Consider the following 26,129-nt stretch of genomic DNA (forward strand, 5'->3'; position numbering starts at 1 on the left):
AGAGAGAGAGAGAGAGAGAGAGAGAGAGAGAGAGAGAGAGAGAGAGAGAGAGAGAGAGAGAGAGAGATGTACAAACACACAGCAGGGGAGGCTCACGGGAGTTAAACTGACTCATGGGAAGCCAGGAAGACTGTTGGCGAGGGGACTATCAAAAGAAAGACAGGTCAGATGTCCTTCACATCTACCCCTTGACCATCAGGGAATTAAATAATTGCAGGGATATCACACTCACCCAGAAACTTTCTTTTTTTTGGGAAAGACATTAGAAAAGCAAATTCCCTTTCATCAAACTGAATAGGTTGGAAGAACATGCAGAATTGTCCAGGATGGCCCTAGATCTCCTGACTCTGCCTTCCATGCGATGAAGCAGAGGAAAGAAGTCCAGTTGCTGAGTTGACAGGACCAAAGTAGTTATGTGTGCTTCTTCAGTGGCTTTGCAAGCTTATGAAAATAAGCTCTCAATTATAAGATCGGAGTTCTTGTAAATCAGACCCTTAGTTCATCTGGCAGGAGGAGGTAGTAAGGGAGCAAAGTAAGGAATTAAATGAACTGCTTAGTTGTAGTACATTTCAAATGCCTTTGATTGCCTCTGTATGATGATATGTACCTCAGTAATGAAAAGCCACCCATTTAGACGGACCTCAGCCTCACTTTGCTGTCCCTAAGATTAGGGCACTAGACTCCTTTGATGGTATTGCTTCAAGCAGTGCCAGTTGGTTAAGCTTCTCTGATGCTCTGCTGGACCACTCGGCCTAGTGCCAAGCATCATGTTACTAAGGGGGAACTGAGGATATTAGAAAACCAAGCCCTACAGGCCCTGAACTTCACCACAGTGCTCATGTTTTGTCACGGAGAGTCCCAAACAGTTTGAGAGTGGATTTTTATGGTGAAAACAGGAAAGTGTTTATGCCAGTTTATCTGACCTATTTATCAGATTCCTTAGCAAGGATAAATTATTTATTTGGTATTATTTGGCAAGGAGAAGGAAGAAGAAAGACAGAGACCTAGAATCAGAAAATGATGCTAAGTTTCTCATTTAAATTCATTAGACTCGTCAGTTAGAGAGGGTTAGAGAAGGACTAGGGGTGACGTGATAGCAGTCTTCCAATATTTGAGGGGCTGTCACAAAAAAGAGAGGCACAATCTATTCTCCAAAACATCTGAAAGCAGGACAAGAATCAGTGGATGGAAACATCAAGGAGAGAGCCAATCTAGAATGAAAGAGAAATTTCTTGACAGGGGAGAACAATAAACCAGTGGAACGACTTGCCTCCAGAAATTGTGAGTGCTCCATCGCTGGAACTTTTAAAGAAGAAATTGGACAGTCATTTGTCCAGAATGATATATGGGCTCCTGCTTGAGCAGAAGACTTCCAAGGTCCCTTCCCACACTGTTGTTACGCTGTTCATTTTTCAGATGTTGCAAAAAGTCTTGCATTCCATTCTTCTTTGATTCCTGACCATCTGATTGGGGACTAATTGGAACTGGGATCGTAGGAGATGACCGGGCTGAGCCCAAGGGAGGGGTCAAATGCATCCTAAGTACCTTTGTGCCCACAAGAGATCAAGCCCAGTCCACCTTGAATGCCTTTCTTATCTTTCCCTCATTTCCTCTAGTGGTCACTTAGCCTGATTCTCGTAGAAAGCTTAAGCTTGCAATACATCTTGATACTCCTTTGAACTGCCTGAGTCTCCTGATTTCCCAGGAGCTTGACAGGCATCCAACAAAGATGGCAGACCAGACATTTCCCCTGCCGGCCAAAATCAAGAAAGGGAAGGCTAGGCTACGAACCTTCCCTTAATTAGTGAAAGTGTTCCACTGTTCCTCACCGTGATAGTCTTCAGGTTCTCATGCTTCTGTTCATGCTCTGGGTCTCGGAATGGGCAAAGTTGCTTGTGGAGCCACCTGCAAAGGTACCAGCATGACTTGGGGCTAGGGATGATGTTAAAAGGAGGGGGCAGTGTGCCTCCTTCATCAAAGTAACTCATCCAGAGCTTTGTGCGTGCAAACTTCCATTCTATGTCTGCATGGTCCTGGATGGGAAGAGATGGGAAAGAGAAGAACAAGAGATAAGTCATCTTTTGGCCGCCGCAAATTGTCATAAAGAACATCTATCCTAAAAATAATTTTAGATCATAGACGCCATATTCAGGGGAAAGTAGCAATAGCAATAGTACTCAGACTTATATACAGGTAGTCCTCAACTTACCACCTCAATTGAGCCCCAAATTTATGTTGCTAAGTGAGACATTTGTTAAGTGAGTCTTGCCCCATTTTATGACTTTTCTTGCCCCGTTTGTTAAGTGAATCACTGCAGTTGTTAAATTAGCAACACGGTTGTTAAGTGAATCTGGTTTCCCCACTGACTTTGCTTGTCAGAAGGTCACAAAAGGGGGTCACGTGACCCTGGGACACAGTGACCGTCCTAAATGTGAATCACTTGTCAAACATCTGAATGTAAATCATGTGGCCCTGGCGATGCTGCAACAGTCATAAGTGTGGAAAATGGTCATAAGTCACTTTTTTCAGTGCTGTTGTAATTTTGAACCGTCACTAAGTGAACTGTACTGTTTCACAATGCATTATAGCCCTCTCTAAGTGGTTTACAGAGTTACCATATTGCTGCCCTCCAAACAATCTGGGTCCTCATTTTACTGACCTCAGAAGGATGGAAGGCTAAGTCAATCTTGAGCGGGTTGGGATCGAACTCTTGGCAGTGAGCAGAGTTAGCCTGCAGTACTGCATTCTGGCCGCTGCGCCACCACGGCTCTTAAGTAGGTATAATGGTTGGATAGAGTAAAAACTGTTTACTGTTTCTGGAGCAGAGGTAAGCATATATATCCCTAATACCAAGATTATGGGTAGATTACAGATTATAGTATGACTTTACTTCACACTCAGGGATGTTCCTCAGCTGAGGATGGATGAGAACTTAAATCTCTCCATTTGTAGTCCAGGAATTTAATTGCTATGTTGCCCTGACCCTTTGATTTCCCCTCGTTTCTCAGAGCCTCTATTTTAGTTCCCACCCTCTAAGCATCCCACTACTCTGAATAGTATAGGAAGGACTTCAAATGGTTTTTGAAGCTATTCGTTCTGTCTGTCCACAGCAGACAGAACAGCTGGAGCCCAACTCAATTCACAGCTCGAGTTAGTTCTCAGGTGCCATTTGATCCTCAATTCCATGGGATTCTGTTCCTGATAGAACAGTATTTCTTCCATTCCTTTATCCAGCCAACCCTTAAAAAAGGAAACTGAGGTTTTTCCATGTTCACCATTTTCCAATTCTCTGGCAGATGCCGCAGCGATTCTGAAGACTTCTGAAGACCCTCTCTCTTAGCCTAATCCATCTCACAAGGCTGTTGTTTTGGGGAAAATAGGAGAGAGGAAATATATATATATATATGTAATTATATATTATACATATAATATTTCTGAGTCTCCCTTATGATGTATCCCGATCAGATCCACATGTGTAGATAAAGGGCCGTGTTACATGGGATTTTTGAGTTCTGACTGCACGTGAAATATGTTGGTTTAATATAAGGATCCCAATAGCTTGTTCATCTATGTGCATAGTCCAAGAATGCATTCATTAAAGGAAAAAAGAAAGTTGGAAATACTTGGAATCGTAAAAATAAAAATGGTTGCTGAGACTTTGCTATTTTGACAGCATTAGCTAATTAGAGCCTATATTCCTTTGTGCTCAGCAAATTCTGTGAGTATTTAGGTTATGCAGGAAACAGCTTTCATCTGTTAAACGCCAAGAAAGAATGACAAGGAGAATATGGGCCTTTCAAAATTTTCTGAAGGGGAGAAAGCAAGATTTCTGATAGCTTTTAATCTTTTTTTTTTAAAAGATGCCTATTTATACAAAGACTCTCTTCACTTTGGTTTGTGCATATCCAGTTCAGTTGTGTCCTGTTTATTTAGATTTTAATATCCAAGTAACTCAAAACTTCTTGCTGGAAAAGTTGAAGAAGGCTGAGCACTCCAGGTGGAAAAATGGTGATCCATACCTTGTGGAGTGTCATTTTCCGGAAACTATTGTTAAATAGGACAAACAATTAATAGTAGTTAAATAGGGAAAAATTCTGGAATAGTCCATGCAGGACCTGAATGAGAATTAATCGAAACCTTCGTCAAGTTAAAATATAATGAAAATGTGAGATCCAGGAGGTCACATTGCAACAACTAAGGAAATAATATATATTTCTCCCTTTTCCACTTACAACCATCGAGAGTTTTTTCAATGCACAGGCTAGCAATAGCAATAGCAATAGCACGTAGACTTACTTACTGCTTCATAGTGCTTTACAGCCCTCTAAGCTGTTTACCAAATCAGCAATTTGCCTCCGACTATCTAGGATGGCCCTCGATGTCAACGCTGCAAATACTGTATATTCTTGCTTTGACAATGTGCAGAACTGTCTGGTATATATATAGTTAAACCAGCAACTGGGAAAGAGGGAGGAGCATAGGGATAGCCCGGGAGAAAGAAACCGGAAGTAAATCACATCTTCCAAGTTGATTGGAAGATGTGAACCATGACCTTACAATAAGGGAGTGGAATATTAGGCATAATGGAAGAGAAGCAGATCTAAGCATTCCACCATGCTGTGCTGACATATCTGTAACATTGATAAATGCTTTTAGGAGAAAACATGCCTGAAAGTCCTTTTAAGTGTTTCGTTACTCAGACACATGACACTCATTTTACCAACCTTGGAAGGGTGGAAGGCTGAGTCAACCTTGAACCGGTCAGGATTGAACTCCTGGCAATGGGCAGAGTTAGCCTGCAATACTGCATTCTAACCACTGCACCACCACGATCTTACAAAGGAGCCAAAGTGATGGTAAGAAGCAATGGTGTTGCTCTTCATCCTTAATTCAGACTCGACAGGCAAAAAATTATGCTAGCCCTGCTGCTGAATTAGCTACACCGAATAAAACGTACGTGGCTCTTCCATTTTTGAGGAATACATTTTTGATGGTACATTTTTGTTCCTCCTTCTGCTATTTAATCATTCCCATATGGAAAGATGGCAGCTAATGTGTTCCCTGGAAAGTTCTTGTCTTCAGAAATAAAGTTACTGGCCAAATTTGGCAAGCCCCATTAATTCTTCAGGCCCGAAATTCTATTACATTGCTGATAAGCTTCATTAGTAATAGTTGATGTAGATTATGTCACTTATAAATTATTTTTAGCTTTTCTTTTAGGAGCTGGCTACCTTCCCAGGCAAGTGTTTTTAATGATGCATGCCTAGTTTGGTGGAGAAGGAGGGAGGTCAAAAGAAAAAAGGGTGACCGAAAATGGAAGGGCCATTACATCTTATTTGGTGTAGCTAATTCAGCAGCCAAGGCTAACATAAATTTTGCTTGTTGGGAATGAATTAAGTATGAAGGCCAGCCCAGGGCTTCTTCGCCTTGGCTCCGTTGTAAGCCTGTGTATCTGAAATGACACTTGATGGCTGCAACTGGAAAAGGGAGAAATTTCTATTCTTTCCTTAGTTGTTGGAGAACATCTCCCGCATCTCATATTTCCATTCCATTTTAACTTGAAGAATGCCTGGATTAATTCAGGCTCTGCATGGAATATTCCAGAATTTCCCCTTATTTAACACATGTACCCAGAAATGCAAAACCATTTTGCACTGATTTGTTTGGGGTTTTTTTTTTTAAATCAAGGTAAACTAATGAGGGATTGTTTCAAACTATGGTAGGGATGGGGTGAAACAAAGCTGGGTTTTGTCCATTCCTACCTAAAAGCGGGGGCAAATGCTAATAAATTACCATTAATCATTTGTTAGCACTGCAAAGAGAGAGAGAAAGAATAAGGTTTGTTTAATTATTCCTGTGACTCAAGCAAAACCCAGCCAGAATGTATCAGCCAAGTCCATTTGAAAGCCTGGCAAACAGCTCATGAATACTAAGTCTGCAGGTAGGTTATAATTAGGCCAAGGCTAGCAAAAAAAAGGAAAATTGAGTTTTGCTGTCCTCAGGCCTTTGTTATTTGCTTGTTCTCAGAAACAATTAAACTCTTAAACAATTAAGAGCCCTGGTGGCACAGTGGTTAGAATGCAGTATTGCAGGCTAATTCTGCCGACTGCCAGCAGTTCGATCCTGACTGGCTCAAGGTTGACTCAGCCTTCCATCCTTCTGAGGTTGGTAAAATGAGGACCCAGATTGTTGGGGGCAACAGGCTGACTCTGTAAACCGCTTAGAGAGGGCTGTAAAACACTATGAAGTGGTATATAAGTCTAAATGCTATCGCTGTTGCTTTTCCTTCTCTTCCAGTGAGGTCCTGTGCAAAACTCTGATGTAGTGGTTTGGGATACTGATATTGGGTTTCACCCAAGCTTGAAGCTTTGGGGGAGGGATTAGTTGAAGGGACGTCATGTGCCCCATGCAGAAAAATGCTCCTGGTTTTTTCCTCTCCTTTCAACCTTCTTTCACTTGATAGAAGAACATTTATTTATTTCTAGTCATTTGCGTTGCTTTTGAAGTTTTCGTCAAAGGAGAGCAGCGCTTCTGCGAAATTCTCTCCCCCTTTCTCTTTATAATAATGTAAAGTTGCAGTTACGAAGATTAAACCTGAAAGTCAGTTTCAAGTGACAAGGAAAAAAGATTAATAGAAACTAAGAAAAATAGAAAAGAATGCAAAGCAAAAATAAAAAGAGCCAAAAAAATTATGAACTGAAAAAGGAAAAAAAAATAGTAAAGAAAAAAGAAAATATAAACAAATGACTTTCCCCTTCATCACAAATCAAATAATTTCAGTAATATATTGCCTTTTCTACTAATACATCAAAATATCTCTTTCCCATATTTCATCTCTTTTTCTATAAAGAAATTCTTAAAACATAAATAAATTCTAATCAGCAAAAAACCATTCAGACTTATCTTCTGATAAGTCTGAATGGTTTTTTGCTGATTAGAATTTATTTATGTTTTAAGAATTTTGCATTCTTTTACTCTACTTTTCACACAATAACTTTTCACTTTTTCTAAAAACAGCAACAACAAAGATCTCTTCTTCCCATTCTCTTATCTATAAACAACATATACATTTAACCCTGATCAAATAAACCAGCGTTATATTACTTCCCTTTGCCTTTAACAATCTTGCTCTTTAATTCTTTTAAATAATGTCCCAGAATTTGATTTCTTTTCATTTTCTCTTTGTCTCTCTTCAAAAGATTCTTCAAGACTTTAAGAAGTCTGTCTTATAAATCCAAAATAAGCAACCTATCAAGTGATTGTTCTGGTTTGTTATTTGAATATTCCTTTTCATTATTAAAACATCAGCTGATTTCATCCAATGTAGCATTTTTTCCACATCATTCTTGCAAGCTGTCATTTTAGCTCCATGTTCAAATCAGCCTTAATTTTATTCTTTTTGAGCAAAGCTTACTTCTCTTATATAACCTCTTTTAAATCCAGCTTTGTAACAGCAGACAAAGTAACTTTTGGGTACCTTTCCTAAAATGTTTTTGAATTCTTTCGAAGTTAAAGTCATTTGCTCCACTCTGTATTAATGAGTCTTCTCCTTTAATTATAATTCCTTAATTCTTTCTGGTTCTCTTTACTGTCCAATCTTCAAAGTCCCCTTTTATCATTCCCCCCCAATCAACAACAGTTTCCCATGGGAAGGTTCCTTGTATTGAATTTCAGACTCTGTAATGTATTTCAAACAACATTTCCCCCCAGAAAGGATTCTTATAATTAATTTCAAATTCTTATATCAAATCTGTCTGGCCCTTTAGTCCTTTATAATCTTCCAAAATCAACGTTCTAATAACCCTTTCGTTGTTTATTCTGTTTTTTTTAAAAAAAGAATCCTTAAATTTATATGAAGTGTCTTTTGTTGAGGGCTGAAAGAGAATCACCTAGTCTAATGAATCCTGTTCTGAAGGTTCTTAACATTCAAAAATCAATTAACAAGCAATTTCCAGAAATGATTTAAAAAGGAACTATTTGAACCAATAGTGCCCTTCTGAAAAGTGCCAAACTGTGACACTGGGCAAAGTTTTATTTACTTATCAAATTTTATTGGCTACCCATCTTATCACAGATGGCAATTTTTTTGGTTCCCAAAACTTTAAATTCACTGAAGTCTACTGTGTTGTGGTCTCCTCATGGGGACCTGCTCTCTGGAGCGCTTATGGGCAATCCCAAGTCCTCTCCTTTTCAGGAAAGGGATTCCAACTAATTGAGATCCATTTGGTGGCTTTTTCTTAGTATGCTAATTGCTCATCTAGTTTCCCAACCATATGCCTTCAGAAAACTCAGAAACCATGATGAGGGGGTGGGATCCCTCTTCTATTTTCACTCCCAAGCAATTGATATCCAGATGATGCTACTTCTGATCTGGAAGAAACACAAATCCATCAAGACCAGTAGCTATCCATAGCTTGGTCCTCCATGAATCTGTCAAATCCCTCTTTTAAAGATTGGTGGCTACCACCTTCTCTATAATTTATTATTCCACTATACATCAAGTAGTTTAACTTGAACTGAGCACAAATTATAGAAAGGCATAGCCTGTGTGAGCTGGATAAAGCATCCTTCTTCCGTAAGAATCGGGGGGATGGGGGTCCTCCAACTCGGGTGCTTGCTCATTATATAGATTGTTCGGCCACTCGGATGCTTCTCCTTCCAAGCTGGACGCAACCATGTCAACCATAGCAGCTGGGTTCGGGTAGAAATAGGCACAGCGGTAAGCCTCCCAGAGGTCATTGCAGCAGATCAGCTGTCCTCATGGCTTGGGCCTTGCCCCCAACTGAGAGGCCTGAAAAAGTTCTTTCTCAACCAGCGCGCTGGCTTGCACTCTCCCCTCTGGGGTAGCAGCCACTGCCGGGGTGCTGGTTTCAAGCGCTCTTCCTTTCTCTTTGTTGAAATCTTCCCCGAATCTTTATTGGTCTATCCCTCAATTCTAGGGATAGCGACTGGGGCTCGGGACCCCAAGATAGTTAGGTAAAAATTGTAGTTTTTGGCTTAATGTCATGGTTCCAACAGATGAAACTCTTCAAAAGAACTTGAAGGCATTGTTTACCTTAAAGAATCTCTTATTTGAGAAACAAAGTATTGGCATTACATAGTTAAAGCCAAAAACTAAATTCCCCTCCCCTGGGCACAAAGTAGCAAAGCACAATTCCCTCTTCCAATTAACAGTCATAAATCACATTCCCCAATTAGCTTGAAGCCCGGGCTTTCTCCCCAGCTCTCCAGCCCGTCAAATATTTATCAACTCTGGGCGCAATAACCTTGAATTTCCAGGGCTGAGTTATTATTGTTATGACTAACTGGACTCTCATCCACATCCCCCCTCCCAGCATCAACTAACTCTAAAAGTGAAAGAGAAAAATGGCTGCATTTCCATCTGTTGTCAAAGCAAGAACATCCGATGTTAGCAGCGTTGACACTTGGGCTTATTGATTTCCTGATACCATGGCAGACTTATCTCTTCTTCCTCCCAAATGGCTAACAGACACCTCCAGAAGGCCAGTGTCATTGTAAAATCGCTCAAGTAATGACAAAGGGAAAAATTGGCAAGGTAGCTCGGCATCGTGACCAATCCGGCGGCTTCAAGTCACTGATGAGCACTGCTGATCTTTGGCCTCATGGAGATACATCAGCTGCCCATTTTAGCCCTGATGGCATATTCCATCTGGATTCCCAAAGCCCAGATATTTCTCTGGCCTTTTGAATGACAGTTAGATGAGGACATCTATCCAAGCAGAAAGCCCCCCTGAGCAAGTGTTGGGGGGAAAGGATATTACATGAGATTAATCTCCACTGTTGACGTTTTGAACTGAATTGGCACGTTCCTGACTCTCTTTGTCAGATGCACTGATTTAGAAGATAGAGTAGTAGCTCTCTTTAGGCAGAGTAAGAGATTTCAGAATGCAAGTTAATGCAGTAAGACAGTATATAATATACAGATAGTCCTCCACTTGCCACCACAATCGAATGCCCAATTTCTGTTGTTAAGCAAGAGAGGGATGATAGAATAACGCTGTTTTTCCTCTTTTCACTATCCCACAGCCTGGTAGAATCAAAGTCCTGTTTATTATAATAGACTAGAAGGGAACGGATTTTAAGATAGCATTTTCCAGCACAGAAAATGTTTTAATCAATCTCAGCAATCTTTACAATACAATACAGGTAGTCTATGATTTATGGCCATAGCTGAGAGTGGAGTTACAGTTGTAAGTTGTGCTGGTTGTTCAATGGGTCATCAGGTGACCGACCTGATTTTATGACATTTGTTTTGCTGCAGTCTTTAAACAGATCACCATGAATTTGCAATTGTTAAATGAATGGTTAATACAGAGGGCGTTTTCTGCCAGGAACCAGAAGGAAACACTGATTTCTGGCAAAAAAATAATAATCATAAATCGTAGTCATGTGATTGCAAGGCTCTGCAAATGTCCCTAAATGCAGAACCTCAGAACCTCAAATCCAATCATAAGTATCTTTTTTTTGGGGGGGGGATGCTGTATTTTCCAATGGTTACTAAGTGACCAGTCGTAAGTCAATGCAGTTAGGTCTGCATTACAGGTAGTTCTACCAACCTGCCTTCCATTAAGGGCTGTGAAAATATCTACAGAGCCCTCACATCCTGGACATAAATTGTTTCAACTTCTACCATCAAAATGACGTCATAGACATTGCATACCAGAACAGGTAGACACAAGGACAGTTTTTTCCCCACGCCATCACTCTGCTAAACAACTAATTCCCACAACAATGTCAAACTATACAGAATAGAATAGAATAGAATAGAATAGAATAGAATAGAATAGAATAGAATAGAATAGAATAGAATAGAATAGAATAGAACCCTACAGCCCCTGATCAGAATCCAGGCAGTTAGCACTTGGCATATAGTTTTGATGGGTGCAACATCCCGGGGTTATACAATAGTCATCGGTGACTTCCCAACCAGCTTCCGATTAGCAAAGTCAACGGGGGAAGCTGGATTCACACAACAAGCTCATGAGTGGCCTAAGGACTGCAATGGTTCACTTAGCAACTGTGGCAAAAAAAAAGTTCATAAAATTGGACGTGACTCACTTAATGAGCCTCTTGCTTAGCAATGGAAATTCTGTTTCCAATTGTGGCCCTAAGTTGAGACTATGCACAAAGAATTGTATATGAGGGATCTTTGGCACTCTCTGAGGTTGGTTATTTTCTTGCAACCAGCACTCATGATGTTACCTGGTTTGGGTCATGAAACATCTGCAAGAAAACAGTCAAACTCAGAGCACATCAAGGGCCCCACAATTCTCCTCCTCCTCCTCCTCCTCCTCCTTTTCCTCCTCCTCCTCCTCCTCCTCCTCCTCCTCCTCCTCCTCTGCACAAACCCCCCTTCTTTGTAGCACTGTTGATATTATCTAGTTGGGTAATGAAACATCTGCAAGAAAACAACCAAACTCAGAACACACCAAGGGCCCCAAGGTTCTCCTCCTCCTCCTCCTCCTCCTCCTCCTCCTCCTCCTCCTCCTCCTCCTCCCTTCTAGCACTGCTGATGTTATCTAGTTTGGGTAATGATACATCTGCAAGAAAACAACTAAGCTCAGAGAACACTTAGGACCCCTTATAAAGTATTCTTCTTTATAAGAATTGTATACGAAGAGTTTGTTAAGCTAAGGCCACTGTATACATTAAATCTCTCTCGAAATACAGAAGAACTCTCCCTCTCTCCCTCTTTCTATCCCTCCCCCCCAGTATGTGTGTGTGGGGGGGTTGTGTGGGTGTCTGAAAAGTTCCTATCCCACTTCCCACCCTCTGCCAATTCCCACAAATTGTCTACCCTAGTACCGCCATTAAGAGGTACTAACAACCGTCACCACCTGAGAACACAGCAAAGGAGTTGTACAATGGCTGCATAAACCGACATGTCTGCTAGCTCCAGAAACACACACATCCAACTGAATGCCTAATTCACAGGCAAGTGGAAGAGACACCAATGTGTTGAACTCACTGCTATCAGCTGGTAGGAGTTGTTCATCATGGCAATGAGCATGTTTAGCAAAACCACCAAGGAGATGACGTTGTATGTGCCAAACATGGTGGCCCCAACGAACTCTGTGAATTCATGCCTGGCTTTGACATTCGTGACGTAGAGGTTCAACAGACCAAACACCGACCAGAAGAGAGACTGGAGAGTTTCAAAGAGTCTGCAAAAAAACAAAACAAAAGATAAGTAATTGTCTTAATAGATTTGATTGAGTCTAGGTAGGAGAACAGATATATCATTTATCTTTCTCATGAGCTGGTACATCGAAAGGTTTTTGTGCTTACATCTTTCTATTTCCCAGCCAGTCTAGTTTCCTGTATACTCTCAGCTCAACTCTGATGTAGAACCATAGGACTGGCAAGGACTTTGGAGGTCTTCTAGCCCAACCCTTTGCCCAACACAGCAGACCTTATTCCATTCTGGACAAATGGTTGCCCAATCTTTTCTTGAAAACCTCCAGTGATGGAGCACCCGCAACTCTGAGAGGCCAGCTCTGTTCCATTAATTGATCATTCTCACTGTCAAGAAATTCCTCCTTAATTCCAGGTTGGATATCTCTTTAACAAGGTTCCACTCATTACTTCTTGTCCTGCCTTCTGGGGCTTTGGAGAACAAGTCAGCCCCCTCCTCCCTGTGACAGCCCCTCAAGCACCAGAAGACAGCTATCATGTCTCCCCTAATCTTTGTTAGGTTAAAGAGGCTGTGGTGGCACAGTGGTTAGAATGCAGTATTGCAGGCTAACTCTGCCCACAGTCTGGAGTTCGATCCTGACCCGCTCAAGATTAATTCAGCCTTCCCTCCTTCCGAGGTCAGTAAAATAAGGACCCAGATTTTGGGGGGGGCAACATGCTGACTCTGTAAACCACTTAGAGAGGGCCGCAAAGCGTTGTGAAACAGTATATAAGTCTTATTGCTATTTCTATTGCTAAGTGCTATCTTCTTGGCTAGGGCCCACTGCTCAATTCTGTCAACATTCTTCTGAATCTTGAACGAATAGTGTGAGATTTCTCCCTTGGCATTTGAAAAACCAGGACACAGATTCAGAGAAGCCTCTGAGCATTTTTCTCATGTGAATACATTTCTGGAAGTCTATAGTAGAGAGTCTACATCTGTTAAGCTGGCAAAGAAGCTAAACTTGAAGAGAGAAGGGAGGAGAACTAATATCAAAATGCAGCTGCTTTCTAAAGATATCTTTTGACAGCAGAGCTGTTTTCTACTTTCTAGTGTCTGCAGCAAAATCCATTCCAGCTATCATTCAAAGAACACTACATGATGACTCTCTCTTCCTATTACAGGCAGTACAAAAATCAAGGAGGAGGGAGAGAGGAGAGAAAAATAAGTGTGAATTTGAGAAGTGCGTTCTGCTATTCACATGCAAACTCTTCTAGAAATGGGGAATATTTTTTTCCCAAAGGGAAAATGCTTGTCCACGCTTCTTCCCTTTTGCATCTTCTACTGCATTATTCCTGTCCATTTACAAAGATTATTTAACCAATCACCAACAGTTGGTGCCATCTATTGTGCTTGGACCACTATTCCTAAATTGTCTCAGAATGATTTAGCACCATCCTTAATGTAATAATGAAGATATTTCTCTGGATATTCTGCCAGTCCAAATATATAAAAGCCAAGTACAAATAGTCCTCAACGTATGCCCATTCCTTTAATGATTGTTTGAAACTATGACCACACTGAAGAAAATGACTTATAGTTGATCCTTGCACTTACGACTGTCATAGCATCCCTAAGGTGATGTAAGGCGAGACCCGGCTTAAAAACAGTAACTGTGAGAGAGACCTTGGAGTCCTAGTGGATGATCATTTGGCTATGAGCCAGCAGTGTGCAGCAGCAACCAAAAAAGCTAATATAATCCTGGGTTGTATAAACAGAAGCATAGAATCAAGATCATGAGAAGTATTAGTACCGCTTTATAAAGCCCTAATAAGACCACACCTGGAATACTGCAGCCAATTTTGGTTACCATATCACAAAAAAGATGTTGAGAGTTTGGAAAAAGTTCAGAGAAGAACAGCTAAGATGATCAAAGGCCTGGAAACTAAAACATACGAAGAACGGCTGCGGGTTTGGCTAGACTAAAACATACGAAGAACGGACTTGGGTTTGGCTAGTCTAAAGAAAAGAAGAAATAGGGGAGACATGATAGCAGTGTTCCAGTATCTGAGGGGCTGCCACAAGAAAGAGGGGGGTCACTTTGTTCACCAAAGCACCAGAGGGTAGGACAAGAAACAATGGCTGGAAACTGAACAAAGAGAGAAGCAACCTGGAATTAAGGAGAAACTTCCTGACAGTAAGGACAATCAACCAGTGGAACAGCTTGCCTCCAGAAATTGTGGGTGCTCCATCACTGGAGATTTTTAAGAAGAGACTGGACACTCACTTGTCTGAGATGGTGCAGATTCTCCTGCTTGAGCAGGGGGCTGGACTAGAAGACCTCCAAGGTCCCTTCCAGCTCTATTCTATTCTAATCAGAATTTGGGTACCTGGGGATCAGCATGTATTTACAAAGAGTTGCGGTGTCCCAGAGTCATGGGAATGCCATTTGCAACCTGCCCAAGGAGCTTCCAACGAGCAAAGTCAACAGGAAAGTCACATGCGCTTAAAGATCCTGTGATTCATCTACTGACTATGGCAGAAAAGGTCCTAAAATAAAATCATTGCTTAGCGATGTTTATGGAGATTCTCAGTTCTTTAGGTCCTGGTTGTCCCAAAGGTGCTTTTTCAAAAGGCAAGTGGACTTTCTTGGTTTTTCTTTGAAGACGTTTCGCTTCTCATCCAAGAGGCTTCTTCAGTTCTCAGAAAGTCCAGTTGACTAAGCTTTACCTTTATGACTATTGCTATTATTAGTGATTATAACTGTTTAGTATTATATTAATTACTATCATTTAATATTTGTATCCGGACGATAGTCTGCTTGCTAAAGCGTTGAATTTTTTGTTGGGGGTAACCCCACTACTGTACCTGTCCCTACCCTCATCCCAACTCCATTCCCCAACCTCATCCAATATCCATACCGATCTTACACCTTCCCTACCCTTATAAAACTTAATATTTATAAAAAAGAAAGAAAGTCCAGTTGTCTTTTGAAAAAGCGCCTTTGGGAACATTTAGCGATGGACGTTCCTGTCCAAATCGTGGCCTTAAGTCAAGGACCACCTGTAAGGAAGCCCCCATTTGATGCACAGTATAGACAGCCGGTTTGATCTAGTGGTGAAAGCACCAGGCTACAAAGCAAGAGACCGTGAGTTCGTATCCCGCCTTAGGCATGAAAGCCAGCAGGGCGACTCGGGCCAGGCCCCCCCTCTCAGCCCAGCTCACCGGGCTGTTGCTGTAGGGAAAAGAGGAGGAGGAGGACGGTGTGTCGGATAGGTTTGCCGCCTTGAATTATTTGTAAAAGTAATACGGAAGGATACAAATAAAAATAAAATAATAAAATAAAATAAAATAAAATAAAATAAAATAAAATAAAATAAAATAAAATAATAAAATAAAATAAAATAAAATAAAATAAAATAAAAAAAAAAAAAAAAAAAAAAAAAAAAAAAAAAAAAAAAAAAAAAAAAAAAAAAAAAAAAAAAAAAAAAAAAAAAAAATAAAATAAAATAAAATAAAATAATAAAATAAAATAAAATAAAATAAAATAAAATAAAATAAAATAAAATAAAATAAAATAATAAATAAAATAAAATAAAATAAAATAAAATAAAATAATAAAATAAAATAAAATAAAATAAAATAAAATAAAATAATAAAATAAAATAAAATAAAATAAAATAAAATAATAAATAAAATAAAATAAAATAAAATAATAAATAAAAATAAAATAAATAAAATAAAATAAATAAAATAAAATAAAATAAATAAAATAATAAAATAATAAAATAATTAAAAATGAAATAAAAAATTAAATTAAATTAAATTAAATTAAATTAAATTAAATTAAATTAAATTAAATTAAATTAATTAAATTAAATTAAATTAAATTAAATTAAATTAAATTAAATTAAATTAAATTAAAGTAAAGTAAAGTAAAGTAAAGTAAAGTAAAGTAAAGTAAAGTAAAGTAAAGTGAAGTAAAGTGAAGTAAAGTATAATAAAATGGCAACCCAGTTCTCTGGATGTTAAAACAAGCATCCCCAGGGTAAGTCCTGGGCTGCATAACTCTTTATATAGAAATCTCTCATCATCTGCTGAATAACTAGAATTGTCTAGCTATCTGAAATCTGCCATAGTTCTTGAGTCCAAATTCTCCCCAAAATATATTTGTAGTTAGCTCAAACCTGGACGCCGTATTAAGGCCTTTTTGCACATGGTCATCTGTGAACAAGATGTTCTTAGCCAGGAGACGGAAGTCTGAACATCTCTCCCAGATTCATTCTTTTATTATCCCTGTCAACCAAAGTCATGATAAGAAGGACTAACTAGATTTGCTAACGGTTACAAACACTGACTACTAAAAAAAAAATGAAATTATTTATTGTGGATATGTAAGGACAAAGAACAGGCTGGTTGACACATTCTGAGCCAACAGAGAGAACCTTAATGAAGTCCATAACAGAGTATTGTCGAACAGAAAAAGGTTGGGCAAGTCCAAAGTGGGCGACAAAAAGAATGCTTTAAACTGTGCGGGGACAAGTGGTAACAGCAATGAGAATTAATGAGTCTGCAGGACTTTGGAGATTATCTGCACTAGGACTTGAGCTGTCTCCTCTTGTTGGCAAGATCACAATTTTTTTCCCGGCTTTATTTGAGATAAAAAACATTCGTTCTTTCTCTTGGGAGGCAGACACAGGCTGTCTGCCTATCTGGTCTTCAGCTGAGGTATTAAGTTGCTCAAACAGAGACGAAGTAAACAGTTGGGGAGTGGGGAATAGAGACTCTCTTCTCCCTGGATTGCTGGCTGCTCATATTGGTTTTGTTTTACACCAACATCGAGCAAGCTACCCCAACCTCAATCTGCAAGAATCGCCTTGCAGTGAGATGGGTGTCAAACAAATTTAATAAATGAACAAACTCTCTAAAGATTGGCTCTAACCATGATAAAGCCCACTAAGAATAGTAGGAAGGGTCTTTCAATCTCTTTCTTAATCATGTCTAGCTTTCTATCTGACATTTCCTCTGCAAATTGGATCAGTGGTTGGATTGTGATGGAACTGTAATGAGGAGGTGGATTTCCAGGAGGGAGGGAGGGCATTCCAGAGGAGTGAGAGGTAACTCAGCCCAGATGTGTGAGAGAAAGAGGATGAAGACAGCCCCTCCTTAATGGTTCCCAGAGTGTATTGTAAATGCAGACAGTAGAGTCTTCAGTTTGGCAAGACTTTATCTATAGGTGTGAAACAATAAAGAGCCCAATTTGGAAGAATCTCAGAATAACAGTTGGAAGGGACCTTGGAGTTCTCCTAGTCCAGCCCCCTGCTCAAGCAGGAGACCCTATACTATTCCAGACAGGTGGCTTTCCAGTCTCTTCTTAAAAACCTCCAGTGTTGGAGCACCACAACCTCTGGAGACAAGTTGTTCCATTGATTAATTATTTTAATTGTCAGGAAATTTCTCCTTAGTTCTGGGTTGCTTCTCTCCTTGATTAGTTTCCATCCGTTGCTTCTCGTCCTGCCTTCAGGCGCTTTGGAGAATAGTTTGACTCCCTCTTCTTTGGGGCAGCCCCTGAGATATTGGAACACTGCTATCGTGTCACCCTAGTCCTTCTTTTCATTAAACTAGACATCCCAATTCCTGCAGCCATTCTTCATATGTTTTCCTTTCAGTCCCTAATTTCAGTCCACATGTCTTTCTTGGTATTAGGCATTGCAGGATTTAGATAACATCATGGCTGATGGACAGGCTGGCTCTGTATCGGATGCTTGACTTTGGGCCAGTGTTTGATCTTTGGTAAAGAAATATATGCACAAATCAAGAATCAGTCCTATTTGCAGCACCAATGATCTCAAACAAGCCTTTGATTCAATCTCCAGGAAGAATCTTTGGCAGACATTTAAGACCAGCCTCTTTAATAGTCTATCAACTGCTTATCTTTATAAATAAACCACGCATTAAAGATCAGACAGAAGACCTAAAATGGGCACTTTTTGGAAGCCATACCAAATAAGAAGGTAAAGCAAATGTACATTATTCTTCCCACTGAATTATTATATATGGCATCAATTCCACGCTGGGATCTTTAAATAGTTCTTCCCTTCACCAAAAATCCAGAGCTGTTGATACAGTCATTCTGGCATAGCTTCCAGGGGGGGGGGGGTTGAGAAGAACATTGAAGATATTCTCCCCCAGTTGGGAAGATCACTTGCTGCAGTTTAGCTCTGATCAAATTAAGACCTTGACTTCTTGGAGAGGATAAAATATATTAATTGGGAGATGAACCTAGATATGTTTTAAATACTAGAAGGTTTTTTCCTAGATTTGCAGCATTCATATGTCTTAGGATTCTTAGAATGATCAAAGGATGGATGGATGCTAGAGGAACTAAATTTGTAATCTCTTGGTAAAGCCATTTATGGCCAAAAGTGGCCATCAATCTACTTATGTCTACGCAATCACTTTACTATAGAGCCATTTAATCTAAATTTGTGGGGGAAAGTTGGTATATAATCTGTTTGTCTGTCTGTCTGTCTAGCTATTTTCATCCATCCATCATCCATCTATCTCTCTTTAACAAATTTATTAAAAGAAGATTTTACAATTACAAAGATTTTAAAAACACAAAGAAGAAATAGAGAAAAGAAAAAGCAAAGAATAACAAGAAAGCAAGAAAAAGAAAGCTATCTAAAGCAACAATTTCCAATCTTCTTTGCAGTAGTTGCAAACCTAGTAATTACCAAACCTAGTAATTACCTCCCATGCTACATATCTTGGTTCCTTGCTTCCTATAAACCAGAAATTTTAAATCAATAAATCCTGAAATCGGCAGTTCATTTTTATCCATTTGCAGCAAAAAGTCTATAAATGTTTCCAGTCCCTTATAAAAGTAGTTCCTCCTTCATCAAACAAGTCAATGTAGCGTGTGGCTGTCTATGCTGAGATGGAACCAGACCCAGATTGAAGATGAGGCATGACTTAGATTTATATTTAGGTTAAACCTAGTTTTCCACCCAACAAAGGCTGGGCCTTTAAACTTGGTTGATAAGTAATCATTTTCTTAGATGTGCAAATCTCATGGGTCTTCGTCTGAGGCACTGCTGGCTGATGATCAGGCTAGGAAGCCAAGATACTATAGTCAGAACACAGCAGAAGACTTAAATACAATTAGGGAACCAGATCAATAGGTTCAATCCAGCTAGATCCTTCAACCAACATATTTGTTTGCTTTGCCATCAAGCTTCAATGTTTAACCTCCGAGAGTTTTCAAATGTCGACTGAGGATGATTTCCGAAGCCCTAAAATTATGCTCTGATTGTAATGGAGTAGTTAAGGATTTATTTTATCAATGTTTCTGTATTTTATTCCACCCCTGTTTCTATAGAAACTCATTCAAATGCCTCTTAATTACACTTTTTCCTCTGGGGAAATCAGACAAGTTTTATGTACATTGTATTTTTTCTCCAGCTGCGATGACTTCTAATCTCCCCCAGAAGGACACCTAAACTGAACCCTTCTTAAAAACTTTATTTGGCTGTACCAGGAGATCACTGGCATATTTTAAATGTAAAAAGCTAAATTAACTCTTATCCTGTCTCCTATGGCCTAACCGGTGTCACTACAGCTCTGTAATTATTTTCCGTAATGCTGGTCAGTTACTGTGATAATAAAAGACTAGTAATCCCAATACTCTTGGAGGACTCCAATTGCAAATGGCTAGATTAAGCAATAGCTAGCCCTTTCATCTCCTCTGCACCCTGCAGCTACCGCTGATTGCAAACGGATGCTGAAGCCACACACATCAGGGTGGAGATGCCAGAGGGAAGAATCAGATGTGATATGAATGTTTCTGCTAGGCCTCCATATGTGTTAATGTTTTCCCCTGTGACTCTGCTTTCAAAACAGTTTCCAGTTAGGATATCAGTGGCAAAGAACACAGAGAGAAAACATTTGAAAATGAATTATTAACAAATTGACCCTTCCCTTGTCAGTAAAGTACATAGCTGTTCAAGGAGCTGGACTTTTTCCAAAATAAGAACAGACGAAGGCTAAGCTTGAGATGTAACAAGGAACAGGGTGCAGTGCTGGGTCCAGAGGCCTCTTGTTGTTAGTTGCGAAGTTGTGTCCGACCTGTCGTGACCCCATGGACAACGTTCCTCCAGGCCTTCCTGTCGTCTACCATCTTCTGGAGTCCATTTAAGCTCATGCCTACTGCTTCAGTGACTCCATCCAGCCACCTCATTCTCTGTCGTCCCCTTCTTCTTCTATTGCCCTCCGTCTTTCCCAGCATTAGGCTCTTCTCCAGTGAGTCCTTCCTTCTCATTAGGTGGCCAAAATATTTGAGTTTCAACTTCAGGATCTGGCCTTCTAGAGCAGTCGGGGTTGATCTCCTCTAGGACTCTTAAATCTGATTATTTGGAAGCTGCTTTTTGGGGATGTTCTTCGGGACAGGGAAAGAGAGAGGCCTTGGTTTATCTTAAGGGGGAACTTCAACGTAACACACTCAAAAATGGCATTTGAGTTCACATTGCGAGGTTGGTCCTTCTCCACGGCCCACAGACATAATTTGTTGTTTCGCAGGTAGTCCATTCTTAGCACGTCACTCCTGCTGCGTGTCTGTTCAAAGTGCAAAATGTCACTTGGAACCAGGGGTGTTAATCATGACTGTTTCAGCTTTTCAAGGCAGGCATGCAGAACTTCAGAAATGAGACACCAGTGAAAGTGCCGTTGCTGTGAATTTGCTCTGCCTTCAAAGGGGCCCTGCTGCTTCTTTGTTTCCTATAATACTTCTCTCTCCCTGCCCCCTCTTTCCAATGTTAAGCCCCCTCACACCACATAATATATTACAGGGCTTGTGTTTGTGAAGTTTTACCTGTGCTGATGTTCAAATGCTGGTCGGATCATTGAATGTTGCAAATAGGATGTTGAGGGTTTTTTCTCCAACCACTGATCCTCATCATACAATCATAGGGTCGGAAGGGACCTTGGTGGTCTTCTAGTCCAGCCTCCTATCCAAAGCAAAATCTTCATACCATCCAATTGGCTGTGTCCGACCTTTTCCGGAAGCCTCCAGCAATGGAGCACCCACAACTTCAAGAGGCAAGCTGTTCCGCTGATTAATTGTTCTCACTGTCAGGACGTTTCTCCTTAGTTCCAGGATGGTTTTGTCTTCAACAAGCTTCCACCCATTACTTCTTGTCTTGCCCTCAGGGGCTTTGGAGAATACGTTGATCTGTCATACCCCCTACCATGTCATCCCTAAGCCTTCTCTTCATTAAGCAAGGGGTTATTTGTTTTGGATGTCTAAACTGTTAAGTGATTTTAATTGCAGTTGTGTCTGTGTATGGGCTCCGGTTGTAGAACTGCAGTGGGATTTGAGCTTAAGGGCTACCTATGCAAAACTGCAACTGTTTAGCTGAGCTCCAGCATGAGTCCAAGGCTCGGAAGACTAAATCTGTGATCCAGGTGACCGATCCTGCAACGTTATCCTGGGACACGTATATTTGCCTTCATTCCTGCCACTGTTTTCTCTGCTGTTTCAGCTCTCCTCACTGTGAAAGAAATAGGAGATGTTTCTGTTCTTCCTTTCCACAGTTCCTGAGGAATTAGACGGTTGAGCCAGGGAACAGGTCATGCAGTTTAAGAGTACATAAACAGTGAAGGGGATGTCCTTCATTAAACTCTGATTTTGGCTGAGCTGTTATCGATCCAGAACAGCTTCGGTCTGGAGTAGGAAGATAAAGTTGCTCGCCTGATGTTCAGATGTTGGGTGACCCAATTACTCTAGATTGGTTTATTCTACAATTTTGCCTGAGAAACATGAGACGTGATGAGAGACTTAATCAAAGGATGGGCTGCTCTTGAGTCTTGACTCTTAACTCTTAATCCTGATATTCTTCAGGTCGGCTGGACCAGTTCCCATAATACTGGTAGTCCTTGGCTTACAAGCACAACTGAGCCCAAAATATCTTTTGCTGAGTGAGAAATTTGTTAAGTGGGTGTTGCCCCATTTCATGACCTCCCTTGCCACAGTTGTTAAATGAATCACTGCAGTTGTTAAGTTAGCTACACGGTTGTTAAGTAAATCTGACTTCCCCATTGCAAAAAGTGATGACATGATCCCGGGACACTGCAACCGTCATAAATATGAATCAGTTGCCAAACATCAGAATTTTGATCCCGAGGATGCTGCAACAGTCCTAAGTGTCAAAAATGGTCCTAAGTCACTTTTTTCAGTGCTGTTGTAACTTTGAACAGTCACTAAATAAACTGTTGTAAATCAAGGACTACCTGTACACCCATACCCACATAGCTTTTGGCCATGCTGGAACTCAAAGCCAACAAACTCAGACTATTTTCTCAAGAAAACCAGGCCCTGCAGGATCAGCATCTTCCATTCCTAACTGATATTTAATTTTTATAAATGTTTTTAATATTTTGAATATGGTTGTTGTGTCTAAATAAACATTGGCCATCCCATTTCAGAACTTAAGTTCTCCTGATTAAAAATAACGTCAGACGGCAACTCAGACCAATGTGTTGAAATCTTCCCATACGCTTAAAAATGACGCGGGCCATCTGTCCAATTCATCAAGTTAATATCTGCCTTTTCGTTGTTACATAAAACAAGAACAATTCAAGGATGAAAGTATTGGATATTAAAGGTTACATTTTAAATCTGTGTATCCTTCCCTATAAACCAAAGAACAAACTCATTTTCTAGGCATCAGAAAGCTATCTTGTCAATATTTGCTCCTGAAAAATTTTGGGGAAATTAGCTGAAAGGTACACAGCCATTCATTTATTTTGGGACAGAAGGAAGGGAAGATACAGTATTTCTAAAGACAGCAGAAATGAAAATATTGGTTAAAAACCAGGAGCCAAAAACTGGAGCCAGTGAATGGCTCCTCTCTGAGGTTTTGCAAGCACTGCAGAGCTCAATTGCCAAGCGAGCGTTTCCCATCGACCTCTTAGACTTAGAGAATTGATCTGCCAGCCAACTAAGCAAGCAATGCTAAGATTAATGTTATCACCCACAATGGAGAATATGTCTTCTTTAGACATAACTAGCTGAAGAAATACTCTAAATATTCCACTTGTGTGTGCAATACATCACAGCACAGAGGCTTCCTTTCCTTTCCTTTCCTTTCCTTTCCTTTCCTTTCCTTTCCTTTCCTTTCCCTTCTTCATCCATTTACTTCCTTTCCTTTCCTTTTTCCTTCCCTTCCCTTCTTCCTCCATTTACTTCCTTTCCTTTCCTTTCCTTTCCTTTCCTTTCCTTTCCTTTCCTTTCCCTTCCCTTCTTCATCCATTTACTTCCTTTCCATTTCCTTTTTCCTTCCCTTTCCTTTTTCCTTCTCTTCCCTTCTTTCCTTTCCTTTTTTCCTTTCCTTCCCTTCCCTTCTTCATCCATTTACTTCCTTTCCATTTCCTTTTTCCTTCCCTTTCCTTTTTCCTTCTCTTCCCTTCTTTCCTTTCCTTTTTTCCTTTCCTTCCCTTCCCTTCTTCATCCATTTACTTCCTTTCCTTTCCTTTTTCCTTCCCTTCTCTTCTTCCTCCATTTACTTCCTTTCCTTTCCTTTCCTTTCCTTTCCTTTTTCCTTCCCTTCCCTTTTTCATCCATTTACTTCCTTCCCTTTCCTTTCCTTTCCTTTCCTTCCCTTCCCTTCCCTTCCCTAATACTTGTCCTTGTGTTTAAGAATGTTTGTGTATGTGTGTGTGTGTATATACATATGCACAGGGGAGAGAAAGTGAGAGAAAATGCTACATGGATAACCTATCTGGAAACAGAACTTTTCTGTTTTGCAGCATTTTACTCTCTATTATAGGATATCAACAGGCCAAAGATGTTATCAACTAATGTTAGGACCTTACCTAAACATTCTCTGTCCTGGCTTCTTACCATTTTCGTGACCTTATCCCAAGATACCAACATACAGTTTACTTGCCCAACTAACATTTTATCTTCTAACCACTGTAAGACTCTAACCACTGAGACGTGGTGGTGCAGTGGTTAGAACGTAGCATTGCAGGCTAACTCACTGCTGATTGCCAACAGTTCGATCCTGACCGGCTTAAGGTTGACTCAGCCTTTCATCCTTCTGAGGTCGGTAAAATGAGGACCCAGATTGTTGGGTTCCAAAAGCTGACTCTGTAAACCACTTATAGAGGGCTGTAAAGTACTGTGAAGCGATATATAAGTGCTATGGCTATTGCTATTCTGCCAAGATAGATGTGCAAATGTCCCATATTCAGAATGGTACAGGCTTGTCCTTCAATGTCTCTTGAATCAATGGCACACCTTTTGCCAATTCCTTTTAATAGATTCACAGAACCTATTAATAACCCTCTCTTAAGGAATTAACCAAGTAGATCACACATACTTTATATCATTCCTTTTTGACTCAAATTCTACAGACTACTTGTAAGGAAATTCATTTCTGGGACTATTCTTCTTATGAAAGAAATGATATCACAGGTGATATAAAGTTTGCTCCATGGGTTTAAATTGAGTCCTGCTACGGTACTTTACTCGTGTTAAATTTTACAGTTTCTTTTATGCATTTCACTGTTGCTCTGTTTGTAATGTTTTCTTCATGTTTCCTCCCAAATATTCTTCGAATGCTAACACATTTGAATTGATGTTGTTGGTAGCCTATTAAAGTTACTTGCTGACTTTTCCAGTGAAATGTCCAAAGATATCATGGAGTTTTGCTTAGTCACAATTGCTGCTAGCTCTGGTTTTGATTCTTATGCTGGTTAAGTGCACAACTTTATTTTCATTTCCCACCCCACCCTACCCTATTCCACTCCACTCCAGCCCATCCCAATCCCCCACTGTACCCTATCATACTCTACCTATAATTATTATTAGTGTATGGTGGTATTACAATAGCCAGGAGACCACAATGCTGTTGCAGAATAATAGCTTGGTTTGCCAACGTACCAGCCCTGTTATAGGACATGCTTACGTGCTTCCCAGAGAGAAAGATAAACAACTCTTCCTTCCCAGAGTAGCCTCACAAATGGGCATCTCACGTGGGAAGGTTCGGAGCCATCAGGAATCTGACTATCTGCACAGAGTACCAACTCATCTCCACACCAAACTGGTACCTATCTATCTACCTGCATAGAACATGCTTTCAAATTGTTAGAGGGACAGAAGCTGAGGGGAGTGATGGGAGTCATCCAGCCACGCAGAGGCTGTAGCCGAGACCATCTCCAGGGTCATTAAGCCATTGAGCCACTGCACCTATGTTCTACCTATAATGATATCTGGGAAAGGCCAATGAAAGATGGGGGAAGAGATGCTGTCTAGGAAATGATCAGATAAGAAACAGAATAGCCCACAGCTGCATAAGGGCAGAGAAAGAAACTCTAACTTATCAGGCTTCGAAAAGGGATGGTGGTAGATTTGTACTTTCAGGCTTGCAAGATTTTGTTGATTTTTATAGATGAAGGAGCACAGTTCCCATTTTTCATTTTGGAAAGGCATTATTGGATCACAAGGTACTTCACTTTAATCTAGCAGCTCTCTTGCTTTTCAATGGAATAGGATGAAATCTAGCTTGAAAAGAAACGCACACAAACACAATGAGCTAGAAAAAAACCCAGCATCACAGGATCCCCGGTAAAGAAACAAAGGCTGTTTTTCTTAAGTGGCAACCTTCTCTGAGCTTGTGAGCATATCCACCACATCCATTCTGCAGGGATGGCAGTCATATTTTTGCATGCTTCTTTTTAAAGGATCTAGCCTCAGTGAAGAGCTACCCTCCAGAAACCCAGCTTAGGACAGTCAGTTCTTTGAGAACACCTCTGCTGTTCTCTGCTTTTTTTAAAAAAAACAACAGAATAACAGAAATGCCTAGGTGTCTGGTCATTGTCAAAGGCTGGAGTTCAACTTTACCCTTTTCAATATGTTTGCCTGAGATACCTCACATCGTGACAATTGAGACCGACACTCACCTATGAACAAAAAAAGGCATTTTTTGCTACT

General features: G+C 40.2%; 1 protein-coding gene across 1 annotated transcript in view; it reads right to left on the reverse strand.

Moving 5' to 3' along the window:
* TRPC5 (transient receptor potential cation channel subfamily C member 5) overlaps positions 1–26,129 on the reverse strand; it is a 118,207-nt gene that overhangs the window by 8,878 nt on the left and 83,200 nt on the right. Inside the window, exons 6-7 of the mRNA XM_015818630.1 lie at positions 11,990–12,185; positions 1,830–2,033 (exon numbers count right to left, since the gene is read on the reverse strand). Of these exons, the coding sequence (XP_015674116.1) occupies positions 1,830–2,033; positions 11,990–12,185 (400 nt within the window). The remainder of the gene's footprint in view (positions 1–1,829; positions 2,034–11,989; positions 12,186–26,129) is intronic.

The sequence above is a fragment of the Protobothrops mucrosquamatus genome, unplaced genomic scaffold (genome assembly GCF_001527695.2).
Source record: "Protobothrops mucrosquamatus isolate PMUCROS unplaced genomic scaffold, P.Mucros_1.0 scaffold773, whole genome shotgun sequence".
NCBI classification, from domain to species: Eukaryota; Metazoa; Chordata; class Lepidosauria; order Squamata; family Viperidae; genus Protobothrops; species Protobothrops mucrosquamatus.